At 41.1% G+C, this 13741-nt stretch overlaps 1 protein-coding gene across 1 annotated transcript in view; it reads right to left on the bottom strand.

Annotated features, from left to right (window-relative positions):
* The window catches only part of LOC143996084 (macrophage mannose receptor 1-like), a 214390-nt gene that overhangs the window by 76363 nt on the left and 124286 nt on the right, over positions 1 to 13741 (bottom strand). Inside the window, exons 19-20 of the mRNA XM_077490909.1 lie at positions 8169 to 8269; positions 4793 to 4935 (exon numbers count right to left, since the gene is read on the bottom strand). Coding sequence (XP_077347035.1) covers positions 4793 to 4935; positions 8169 to 8269 — 244 coding nt within the window. The remainder of the gene's footprint in view (positions 1 to 4792; positions 4936 to 8168; positions 8270 to 13741) is intronic.

Genomic DNA, 13741 nt, shown 5'->3' with positions numbered 1-13741 from the left:
CAGCTATGTGGTGGAGTTTTAAGACTGGTGGAAAAGAAAATATATAGCATCTTCCTTTACAGGCGGGCATTATTTTGATATTATCCTTTAGTGACAAGATCATTTAAATAATTTGGTATAAAGAAAATGTGTAACATAGTGTGACAGGAAGTTGTAAATTCATACAGAAACAAACTCATTTTAATTCAGTACATTCAACTCAGGGCAGTTAGTAGTCTGCTGCCGGAGAACCAGGCTCTCCTTTCCAGATACAGGTCACTACAGATGCTTTAGCCCCAGGCCCTTATTGTGGAGTCATTTTAATCTTTTGATGGGGCTATCAAGTGTTCCCACCTCTCTAAAGATGAAAGAAGGCAGCATCAGCCCAGCCTGGCCGAACCAGAACATAGCACCTGTATTCACTCTATACTCTTCAATAGTATCAGCCTCCTTGTTTCCACACACATATTTGTGATCATGAAAACAGCTGTTCAGGCTGGGCTTTCAAGTTTAACAACATAAACAATTCACTCATAAGGTTTCAGCAATGTAACACTCAGAACCACACTCTTTGTAAGGTTACAAATAACTTAAATGGGAAGGCCCGCATGCACTGAGGTCCCAAAGCTTCTGTTCACATACACTTCCAGCTAAGTGGGTATAGTTACATTTTTCTCCCCTCCCCATAGGAAGCAGACCTCCTGAAGGGGTGCGTATAACCCACCACTGCGTGCACTCACATGTAGTCCTTTGAGCAGGTGAGCAGACCCTAGATGAAAGTAATTCCTTTGCTGATCCAATGCCCACCAAAGGATGCAATAACTCCACCCATCTTTACTTATATACCAGGTGCTGAGCATTATCAGGGTCAGGAAGGGTAAATTATTAGTTGCCTCACTCTGAAGGACCTTATGTTTAATTTTACCTCCCACTTGTGGCCATTGGGGTCTCTAACCAGAACATAATACTGTATGTAACCACACAATATAGGAAATGCATTCTTTTTACAGGAGTATGGGTAATAATATAACTGATACATAAGCAAGAAAACAAAACCCAATGCTTATTATGAACCTTAGATTGGGTTGCTACACCTCCTTCCCAGTCTTTGTGTCCCGTCTCCCAAAGGAGTGCACAGGACCTTCAGAATATGAGCACACCAGGACCACTTGATCTTTCAAAATATGACATCTATGGTTAAACTCTCTGAAGCACCTTTCAAAGTGTCAGGATATTCCTCGCACTTAATTCATTTACAACAAGGAATTCCAAAGGACTCCCAGATTGCCTGTTCATAAATGTCCCAACACTTTCTGTCCATTTGATCAAGCATTTCCTCCAGTACATAAGGAAACTCATATCCAAACTCTAACTGAACCTGATCAAGTACCTCTAGCATATTTGGTCAGTTCCTATGGCCACCCCCTACCAGGAGATAAGTTTGCAAAAGGTTGTCTTATTGTCTCTGGAAAAACCCAAGAATTCAGGGCTGTTTGATCCAAGGTTTTTGAAGTATCTGAGAGTTAGTATCCCCTAAAAATGTCTAAGGCCCTCCCACACGGGGGGGCTCAATTGTAACTGCCTGCTCAGCGGGGAATCTGTTATGCAGAGCAGACACAGCCCACTCTTCTCTATGGGTGGTCAGATATAAACTGAACACCTATCCATTTACACCCAACTGCCATCCGATTCACCAGACAGATGGAGAACATCCCTATCTGTCTGTTTTTAGTAGATAGGGAACATACCTATCTGTCTGTTTTTAGCAGATAGGATCAGATGTCAGCCAGTGTCAATGGACACATGTCTATTTACACCCGCTGCTCCATAGAGGAGACTGGAGGGTGCAATTGGGTCCACCTGAACTGAACTGACAGGCTGACCCAATCAGTACGCTAGTGTGAAAGGAGCCTAATAGCCCATACACACGATTAGACTTTTCGGCAACAAAACCGTGTATTTTTGTTCAAAAGGTTGTTGGCTCCAACTTGTCTTGCATACACCCGGTCACACAAATGTTGGCCAACAATTACAGTATAGTGATGTACAAGACATATTTGATATTTCCAATACGAATGCTAGTTTTTCAAGACCGGACACTTCTGGCTCGTACTTGATTCCGAGCATGCGTGGACTTTTGTGTGACGAACTTGTGTACATGCGATCGGAAAGTCAGACAACAAAAATTTGTTAGCGGAAAATTTGAGAACCTGCTAGCCAACATTTGTTGGCTGAAAGTCCGACAACAAATGTTCGATGGAGCATGCACACGGTCGGACTTTCCACCAACAAGCTCACATTCAACATTTGTTGTCAGAAAATCAGATCGTGTGAATGGGTCATTGGACGTTTCTGACACATCTCCAGGTGGAGCAGCATCAACTTTTGCAGGGTGTTTCTCCAGCAGAACATCAGGGGGTACCTCCATCACTTAGGATCTCAAGGACAATAACCCAGATCTGCTTTTCTTTGCCTGTCTCCATAAATGACCCAGCTTGTCCCCTGTAGTGACCGGGTAAACTAACAAAGTAGCTGTTTGTGGCACAGTCTCTATAGGTGTCTCCAAGATATATCTTAAAGTGTATCTAAAGCCAAATCTTAGGGGAGGGTTAAAACCACTTGCAGATTTTTGCCATCTGTGCCTCATTAAGAGATTTCCCTTCACCCCCTGTCCTGTAGAATAAAAAGGAAGTAAAACAATATCTTTCAAATGTGAGGGAATTCCTCTCTTAGAAAGTTGTCAAGTGAACAAATTAACCTGTTGTAAGGTTTCCTCTCTAATCCTGACTCACTTTTATTCCCAGCGAAACTGGTGATCAGGACAATTAGAGTAAAGCCAGCCGAGATTCCAGCAGGAACCAGCCACGATTCGACCCATCTATGGGCAGGCTGGTTGCACCCAAAGTCGATCCATAGATGAACTTGGGTACAACCAGCCTGTCCGATTTTTAACATGAGATTGCTGCAACGAGCTATAACCGCTCAGTTTGTTGATAGGGTAATTGAGTGATTTTCTTTTCATTCCACCTGTGGTGGAAGGGAAAAAAAATGCATAATCTTTGACCTGCTTTAATCTCTCTAGCAGGCACTTGGACAGCAAAGGATAACCTAAAATCAAAGAAATAGCCAGCACTTCAATGCAATAAAAAAATAAGGTTTTAATGCCATACATTTGCAAATATATGCGGTAGCCTTGTCAAGGCCCTTCTGTGAAGTGGTCTAAGAAGAGATTTTTCTCAGACTGGAAAGATATTGTAACCTCTGACTTCTTGTTTGGTCTACAGGACAGGAAGTCAAGAGAAATCTCCCTAAAAAGACAGGGATTTTAACCCCTGCCTACTCTATTTAAAATGAAAAAAGTTTTGGCGTTGGATATGCTTCAAGCAAATGTTTCCTCTTTTTTGTAAAGTATGAAACATTGCATATTGCTATTTTGCATTCTTCTTTTGAGAAAACAGTTGGAGCTTTAGAATAATTTCCATGTATGAAGTGTGACTATTTAATTTCTGGAATGCCCACGATGTAGAACTATGGTGGTGATGAGTCATACGGCCATTCACAAGCATGTTCTAACATGCACTCGTCTGGGTCACAGACCAGTCAATTCAGTCTTTACGGAGTAGAAATCAAATGTTTTTGAATGGCGTAGGCAGGTAAGGAGGGGTAGGAAGATGCCCCAGACGAAGCAACAATTGGGCAGCCAAAAACACAAAGGACGGATGCAAATGTGGAAAATGAAAAAAAGGTCACAGGAATCTGTTTGGAGGAATAGACCAGAACTCTGGCCTGACAAGCAGATTCTCCACCACAACAATACTTCTGCACATGATGCTTTAAGTGTTTTCGAGGTCCTGGCCCAGAAATCTATTTAGAAACTTGACCAACCACTTCCCCTGACCTAACACCCTGCGACTTTTGGCTGTTTTCAAAATTACAAAAATGCCCTTAAAAAGACACAGATTTTATGACATTCCGGATATCCAGTGCACAGCGACAAAGATACTGTTCAGCATACTCAAATCGAATTCCAGTAGCACAGATGTCTAGAAAAGTGCATCGTTTCACAAGGATACTATTTTAAAGGGGACAACAGCATCTAGGTAAGCAAATATTTGTATTACCATTCATTCTGGGAATTAAATTGTTACACCTTGTATTTCCTGGGCTCGGATTTTGCTTCTTTGATAAAAAAAAGCTGTCATTTTGACAAACAAGTAGATGAGTCTTTGCAGTGACTATTTTTCAGGTTTTGGATAGAGTATAGAAAGGATGGAACCCCTGTAAAGTTTCCATTGCTGGGAGAGAATTCCCTTTACTTCTTGTCACAGAGACACTACAGAAAATGAAAGGAAATTTCCACAAAATAAGGGGAAAATCAAATTTTTGACAGCTGTTACTAGAACAGGGGTCTTCATTGGAAAATGTAATTTTCCAATTGTTCTGGTGAAAACTTGATACAATCCTGTAACTCTGACTTGAGATAGATCAGGAAATAATCAAGGTGATAAGTACATTTACTGAAAGGTCCACTTTAGCTTGCACACAGTATCAGTGAATGTTAAATACAATTGCAGTTAAACAAAATAAAGAATATATGAATATATACACCAAGTAAAAAGAAAGAAGTGCCATTTTTCACCTAATATACTGTATGTTACTATTCAATCAAAATCCTAAAAGGCAGTTTTGAGGGAGATAGTATTCGTAAAGGGAGGCAAGGAGGCCTCATGGATCCCTATTAAGCTACTGTGACTGCTCCAAGCACTGCTTCAATGCCACTACAAGAAAAAGTAATAATTGTCATGCAGATTACCTTCCCTCCAAATGCTAGCCATTCTGCTGGGCATCCGCCCCGTGGTGCTGGAATGGTTGGAGCCAATGTTGTATTGATGTTTTTGATTTTTCTTTCACAAATATATGAGCATGGAGTACCACAGTTTACGTCATTCCAATATCCTGTTTTGGAAAGTTCAAAAGGAATTATTAATATTTAAACAGTATAAGTGAAGTGAATGCAAGCTTAAAATAAACCAGTCAAAAACACCAAAAATTTGTACCTTTATGAATATGTGAAAACCTTCAAAGTTTGATTGTGTAGCATCCTCTTGGATACAGTGCATCCAGAAAAGATTCACAGCGCTTAACTTTTTCCAAATTTTTTAATGTTACAACCTTATTCCAAAATGAATTAAATTCAATTTTTTGCTCAAAATTCTATAAACAATACCCCATAATGACAACATGAAAAAAAGTTTTTTTGAAATCTTTGCAAATTTATTAAAATTTAAAAAAATCATATGTACATAAGTATTCACAGCCTTTGCCATGACACTCAAAATTGAGCTCAGGTGCCTCTTTCCACTGATCATCCTTGAGATGTTTCTACAACTTGATTGGAGTTCACCTGTGGTAAATTCAGTTGATTGGACGTGATTTGGAAAGGCACACACCTGTCTATATAAGGTCACACAATTAACAGTGCATGTTAGAGCACAAACCAAGCCATGAAATCCAAGGAATTGTCTGTAGACCTCCGAGACATGATTGTATCGAGGCACAGATCTGGGGAATGGTATAGAAAAAATTCTGCAGCTTTGAAGGTCCCAATGATCATCTGTACATGACAGCCCACCTGGAGTTTACCAAAAGGCACCTGAAGGACTCTGACCATGAGAAACAAAATTCTCTGATCTGATGAAACAAAGATTGAACTATTTGGCCTGAATGGCAAGCGTCATGCCTGGAGGAAACCAGGCACCACCCATCACCTGGCCAATACCATCCCTACAGTGAAGCATGATGTTGGCAACATCATGCTGTGGGGATGTTTTTCAGCAGCAGGAACTGGGAGACTAGTCAGGATCGAGGGAAAGATGAATGCAGCAATGTATAGAGACTTCCTTGATGATCTTCCAATGGGACAAGACCCTAAGCACACAGATAAAATAACAAGGGAGTGACTGTGGGACAACTCTGTAAATTTCCTTGAGTGGCCCAGCTAGAGCCTAGACTTGAACTCAATTGAACATCTCTGGAGAGATCTGAAAATGGCTGTGCACCGACGCTCCCCATCCAACCTGATGGAATTTGAGACGTCCTGCAAAGATTGGAAGAAACTGCCCAAAGATAGGTGTGCCAAGCTTGTAGCATCATACTCAAAAAGACCTGAGGCTGTAATTGATGCCAAAGGTGCTTCAACAATGTATTGAGCAAAGGCTGTGAATACCGAGACATACATGTGATTTTTGTATTTTTTTTATTTTTGATAAATTTGCAAAGATTTCCAAAAAACTTTTGTCACGCTGTTATTATGGGGTTTTGTTGGTAGAATTTTGAGGAAAATAATGAATTTCATTTATTTTGGAATAAGGCTATAACATAACAAAATGTGGAAAAAGTGAAGGACTGTGAATACTTTCCAGATGCCCTATTGCCCGAGGGCCCCATAATCTTCTCCTATTGCCCGGGGGCCCCATGAGTTGTCAGTCCGCCCCTGTTACCAACCATACCAGGGTGACAATCTATTGAGTGAGCCTTTACTAACTGGTTCAGTGCCTCTTTTCTTTGATGTAGTACTAGTGCTGGTTCCTTAGGGCTTTTTTACACTTTCTTCAAAAATGTGGCATTGGACGTGCTCTTTTAACCACTACAATACAGGGCACTTTCACCCCCTTCCCTCCCAGCCCAATTTTCAGCTTTCATCTCTCTCGCACTTTCAATGACAATTGCGCGGTCATGCTACACTGTACCCAAATTAAATTTTTAACATTTTGTTCGCACAAATAGAGCTTTATTTTGGTGGTATTTATTCACGACTACGTTTTTTATTTTTTGCGATATAAGCGCAAAAAAAGCGGAAATTTGGAAAAAAAACAGTATTTTCTTTTTTCTATTTTAAAAGAAATCCAATAAAATCTAATTTTGTCATAAATTTAAGCCAAAATGTATTCTACTACATGTTTTTGGTAAAAAAAATTCTGCTAAGTGTATAATAATTGGTTTGTGTGATCACGGACATATGTACGCAAATGATCATGTATATATGTGTGCAGGTGATCACGTACATATGTGTGCAGATAATCATTGGAACATGTGATTTTAGTGGGACATATGTGGGGGACATGTGTTTTTTTTATTGTTTGGGGACATGTGTGTTTTGGGGACATGTGTGGGGACGTGTATTGTGGTGACATGTGTGTTTACAATGTGTGGTGACACTAGACTAGTGATCAGTGAGTAAAAAGCTGTAAAAACAGCTCATACTCAATGATCACCAGCCGGCTGCAGCGATCTGCTCTCCTCTCCTCAGCGACGACTTCCATGTGAGGAGAGGAGAGTCGATTGCTTAGCAACCGGCTGTTTGTTTACATCACATGACGGCTGTGATTGGACACGGCCATCATGTGATCAGAAGGACCAATCACAGAGCCCTCCTGCCAATCCGAGATGTGCTGTGTCCGGGTGACACAAGCACATTGGGATCGCGCCGCTGCGCCGTTCCTGAACGTCCAGTCAGAAGGAGGCAGGTCCCGCTCGGCCGTATGTGTACATTGGCCGGGTGGGAAGTGGTTAAAGAACTCTGAATGCTAACAAAAGCACCTGTCACTAAATAAAATGGTTAGCTTTCATTTGTATTGGTTTTGCTTTTGTTTGCTTAAAAAATGATACCCCATATTGCTTTCTTGGGGCTTCAAATTGTCTCCAAAGCCTCCATAGATGGTTATGACAATGCTCGCTTACAGCACCTGATGCTTTTGGGGGGCTTTTATTCAGTGCTAACTCTGCTTTGTTTTGGAGGTATTGCAGGTATGAGATATCCCTGGGAAACCAACAAGCGAACCGGAAAGACATCATCAGCATGCGTGGGGAGAAATATAATGGGAGGTGAGTGGAGATTGAAGAGAGATGAGGATCAGCAAACCAGAGGATCAGCAGAACTGGGGGGGTACTACTAAGTGAGGGATCAGCAGAGTTGGTGGTTACTATTGAACAGGGGATCAGCAAAGCTGGGGCTACTACTGAGTGGGGATCAGTAAAGCTGGGGCTGCTACTGAGTGGGGCATCAGTACTAAGGTAGTGCTACACCCCCCCCCCCCATATTTTAGCATCAGGGTGGAATTATTCTTTAAAACCCTGTTGTTTTGAAAACATGTAGAGTGGATGAATTATTCACAAAACATATACTGTACCATTCTCTCTATACAGCTGCACACAGTTCTCATCATTGTTAGAAAAGTTGGGTTCATTTACTGACCAGCTCACATAATCAACAGGAGAGCCATCCAACCATCTAGAAAAAAAACACAGAAGGCAAATTTCAAAATTTCTAATTTCTGACAAACTTTCACACTGTCACATGCTTCTACTGAGGTATTAGACGGTATATATATTTATATATTTTATTAAAAATTTTGATACATGTCTTCAATAAATAAAATACTAATAAAATACGTTGCAGGAGTTGTTCTTGCTTAAAGCCCAACTCTAACTTAAGTTATTTTTTTAATTATGAATTTTTCCCCCTAGATAAAATACAAATACAGCTCTCACTACAATTAAACCAAATATGAAATAGAAAGTCAGCGCTTATAGGGATAAGGCAGCTAGCAAACAAATAGGTTAATACACTAAACATAAAATATGGGAAAAATGCGCAGCGCTAATCTCTATCATAAATTGTAAATCACCCCAATTTCAACACTAAAATATTGTATATAAAACATAATTAAGCAAGTGTCTAAAATAAAATAAAATTAATGTTCTATACAATGTGTACAATATGAACTCATTATGTTACTAGTATATTATGTCATTATTATCATTGTCATAATTTATATATTCCAATGAACTTTTTTCTATTTAATGGTTATATTATGAACTTACTATGTCAATATTTTATCATGGTATTACTATTATTATTTTTATATCAATAAACCAATGACTGCCAATTGTTGTTCTGCAATGCTGTCATAGAATGTCCATAGTTCTAATATACTTAGTACCGCCCATCTTCATGTATATCGTGATATCTCCAGGGGGTGTATGTTTCATATAAAGGCCTACCTTTCTTCCTTCTTATCAATTAATAGGGATGGAGGCGCTTGTCGGTGTCAGCCTTGTGTTCTCACACAAAGTCCCAACTGGTTGCTCTTGTTTTTTATTAAAATAAAATTAATGTTCATGAGTAAAAATAAATGTGTCTCCAATACCATGTCCAATTGGGAATAAATCTAAATTACAACTTTGAGCATTGACCTTTAATTTGTTAGTCAAGTTCATCACACTTTGCTAGTGTATTAACACTGCCGTCTCCCCATACTGACAATCCTGCTGTCCAAAGGTGTCTCCCATTCAGATTGGAGACAACGTAAGACAGAAAGTGTGTTAGTAGCTAAATCACCAGGTGAAAATAAACGAAAAGGCCAACGAAAAACAAATGCAGCCACCACATTTAAGATGTGACAAGCTGCAGTATAATACATTTTTGTTTTGGGGTTTAATACCACTTTAGAGATGTGCCAGTCAGTAAGTTTAGGGGGCCTGCTGGTGCATGCTGGGAGTGTTATGAAAGCAGTATTAAACCCAAAAACAAACATTTATTATATTGAAGTTTACCAATACTTGGATGTGATGGCTGCATTATTTTTTCTTTTTTAGTCTTTCTTTCCTTTATTTTTATCTGAAGATCTGGCCAGTAAGCCTGTTGCTTTTCAAAAGAACAAGCAGCGATTGCAGTTAAAGGGATGAAACAAACCATTTATAGTTGACAAGGAATGACAAGGCTTACAATAATCAGCTTGTATTTATTCATGTAAAACCTTTATCCCAAAGAAAAAAAAACTGCTGTTGTAACTGCTTATGTAACTGCAGCATGAGTTGGAGTTTGGCTTCAATTTGTTAGTGTATCTAAATTTAACAGTAAAACTCAGACCATAGAATGTTCGAATCTTGGCCAATTCAGCAGGGACAGGCCGAGATTGAAACATCTATGGGCAGGCGGAATGTACCCAAGCTGATTCATCAACTGATGTCAGATTCTGGCTATATCTGCTAGCAATCTGCGGCGTCACTCTGGAGATGTGGACAGCACCCGGGTGACACCTGCCAGAGGGGCGACACCCAGGGCCAGCTGCACAATTGCCCCCACTGCTCACAAACAGCAGAATTTAGCAGGGAGCAGGAGGCAGAACGAGAGAAAGACACAGCAGCACTGAATAGACAGTGGGAGCTACCAGAGTTAACTTTCAAAGTTAACCAGCAGATAATTGGTTGATAGGTGGTCCTAGCAACCAATCGCCTGCTGGTTAACTTTGAAAGTTAACTCCGGCAGCTCTCGTTGTCTATTCAGCCCTGCTGTGTCTCTTTCCCGTTCTGCCTCCTGCTCCCTACTCCACTGTGTCTCCCGCTTTGCCTGAATAAGGTAGGAAGGGGCAGAGCTGCAGGGGATAGGGGCTGTGTAATGTGCAGGGGTCCAGAAGTGTGGGGGTGTTTAATGTGCAGGGGTCCAGAGATGTGGGGGTGTGTAATGTGCAAGGGTCCAGAGGTGTGGGAGTGTGTGATGTGTAGGGCTCCAGAGGTGTGGGGGTTGTGTAATAGGCATGGCTACAGAGGTGTGGGGGCTGTGTAATATGCACAGCTCCAGAGGTGTGGGGGCTGTGTAATATGCACATCTCCAGAGGTGTTGGGGCTGTGTAATATGCATGTCTCCAGAGGTGTGGGGGCTGTGTAATGTGTAGGGGTCGAGAGTTGTGGGGGCTGTGTAATATGCAGGGCTCCAGATGTGTGGGGGCTGTGTAATGTGTAGGGGTCCAGAGGTGTGGGGGCTGTGTAATATGCAGGGCTCCAGAAGTGTTGGGGTTGTGTAATATGCAGGGCTCCAGAAGTGTTGGGGTTGTGTAATGTGTAGGGCTCCAGAGGTGTGGGGTTTGTGTAATATGTAGGGCTCCTGAGGTGTGGGGGCTGTGTAATGTAAAGGGGTCCATCTGTGTGGGGGCTGTGTAATGTAAAGGGGGTTTTCCTACATTTTACCTGCAGTTATTGTTGCAGTCCTATAGATTTCTATTAGATTAAGTGTTTTGTTTTTTTCTGCATTTTCTGAAAGTGCACCAAAAGTCCCACATGCTGCATCTTTGACGCACTTAGAAAACACTGCTAGCAATAATAATTGTGTTGTCCCAGCAGGGACAGCTCCCTGTGCCCTGTTATTGGAAGAGCACAATCTCTCCATGGGAAGGTCCGCCATCAACGCTAACTGTTTTAATGGGGGGACTCGATCGATTTTCTGTGTTTGCAGGAAAGAAAATCGCACCATCTATGGTCTGCCTAATACTCCCCTTCCCCCAAATTTACATTGCTGCTGTCTGCTGTGCCCCTGTGCTCCTTCATCCAGAGTGGTGCCACAATAATACAAGAGGTGTTGTTACTGGCCAGATTACCAGGTGAAAACAGAGGGAACAAAAGTAACAAAAGTAAAAAAATAAAAAAAAAAGGAAAACAAATGTAGCCACCACATTTAATGATTGGTAACCTGCAATATATGACATTTTTGGTTTTCCGTTTAATACTGCTTTAAATAACTGAAGCACTTCCTGGCACATGGTCGTTCCTCCTGGGCTTTTTCCCTGTGAGGATTTTGCTGTAACTTTTTCTCTTATCCTAGGCCTTATGGCCGGAGAACTGGGGAAGTTGCAAAACTCTCCCCTTCTAAGAGGTCTCCTTATAGATACTGGCTACTAGGGATGAGCGAACACCCCCCGGTTCGGTTCGCACCAGAACCTGGGAACGGACCGAAAATTCACACAAACTTTAGAACCCTGTTAAAGTCTATGGAACTCGAACGTTCGAAATCAAAAGTGTTCATTTTAAAGGCGACTATGCAAGTTATTGTCCTAAAAAGGGTTTAGAGACCTGGCTCCTGCCCCAGGGGACATGTATCAATGCAAATTTTTTTTTAAAAACTGCAGTTTTTTCAAGAGCACTAATTTTAATGATGGTTAAAGTGAAAAAAAAGTGAAATATTCCTTTAAATATAATACCTGGGGGGGTGTCTATAGTATGTCTGTGACGCGTGTTTCCCGTGCTTAGAACAGTCCCTGCACAAAATTACATTTTTACTTTCAATATGTTTTTATTTATAATTCAAGGTGAGACAGTAAGAAAATATCACAAATAATACGGTCAATGAACAAGTAAAATCTGGACAATATGACCCTCGTCCCATACAGCAACCGGGTCAATCAACAGTAAAACATGAAAGTGTAAAACCATAAGTCAAATAGGTTAAACGGAATCAATATAATGGTAGACTACGCATTACAGAGTAGCCCAAAAAAGTATGGTGTTCCACCAGTCAAATTTACAGACATATCCCACCCTCTATCAGACCCAATTGGATCTTGCTCAGAGAATCTGTGATATCCATATTATCAAAAATAATAGCAGAACATAAAACGGAGCAAAGCAGTGGGAAGAAAAGACAAAGAAAGAAAGAAAATAGGGAGGGGGGGGAGAACGCTCCTACACCCCTCTTCCACTAGGAACGACCGCACAGAGTGGTGCCTGACCTTTTTTTTTTTTTGCAGAGTATATAAAAATATCTTGTTAAACAATAGATATAGAGAAGAAAGAAAGAGAGAAGAAAAGAAAAGAAAAAGAAAGAAGAAAAGAAAGAGAGAGGGAGGGTCAACCAGCGGTAAGTCACAGTGGGGAAATATATTTGATCCATGGATCCCAAATTACATTAAATTTCTTGGAATTATTACGAAGGGTCCAGGTGAGTCTATCATTAACCATAATCCAGTTAAGCTTAAGTTTTACAGAATCGAGAGGAACCATCGACTGCTTCCAATATCTAGCTATAGTTATCCTAGCAGCTAGGATTATATATGTGATCAGCTTAAAAGATTTCTTAGGAACCCCATCAGGGAGCTTCTGAAAAAGCGCTACCTCCGGGGCTCTACGAATATTAACCCCAGTAACCGTGTATATAAGGTTAAATATACGAATCCAGAATCTGACTACGATCGGGCACTGCCACCAAATGTGGAACATTGAACCCAGCTGACCACACCGTCTAAAGCACATGGGGGATGTAGACGGATGCATCTTAGCTATCCTGGTTGGCACTAGATACCATCGTAATAGAGTTTTGTAGTTTGCCTCAATCAGTGCAGTATTAACAGATATTTTAGATAAAGCATAGGCTATATCTTGCCAATCAGACAGATCAAAGGTAAGATTCAAGTCCCGTTCCCAATGGATCATATAGGGAAGTTTAGTAAGTGGGTCCGTAATGGTAGCATAAATGGTAGATATACGCCCCCGTATTTGGTCCTGTGATTGGCAAGATAATTCAAAATTCGTAAGAGTAAACGGTCTATCTATCCTACAAAGTTTAGAACGTATAAATGACACAATCTGATTATACCGAAACAGCTCACTAGGGGGCATCTGCATCGTCTCTACAAAGTACTGCAAGGAATGAGGTCGGCCTCCAGTTAAATAGTCACCTATCCGTAGGAGGCCCTTGTTGAGCCACCACTGGAATACCTGTGGGGTCAAGCCAGGTGGAAACTCTGGGTTACAAAACACCGGAGCCAAGGGAGTATGTGAAGACACCAATGGTTTACGATGGCGTACTCTGTCCCAAACCTCAAGGGAGTGGGACAGGGTAGGGCATAAGATAGGAGGGCGAAGGCGACTTGGTAGCCACATCAGGGAGCCAATAGCAAGAGGGTGGCACGAAAGGGCTTCAATAGATACC

Source organism: Lithobates pipiens, unplaced genomic scaffold (assembly GCF_037356315.1).
Source record: "Lithobates pipiens isolate NorthernLeopardFrog02 unplaced genomic scaffold, aLitPip1_a1.2 Scaffold_19, whole genome shotgun sequence".
NCBI lineage: Eukaryota > Metazoa > Chordata > Amphibia > Anura > Ranidae > Lithobates > Lithobates pipiens.
This window is presented reverse-complemented; position numbering and strand designations above follow the sequence as displayed.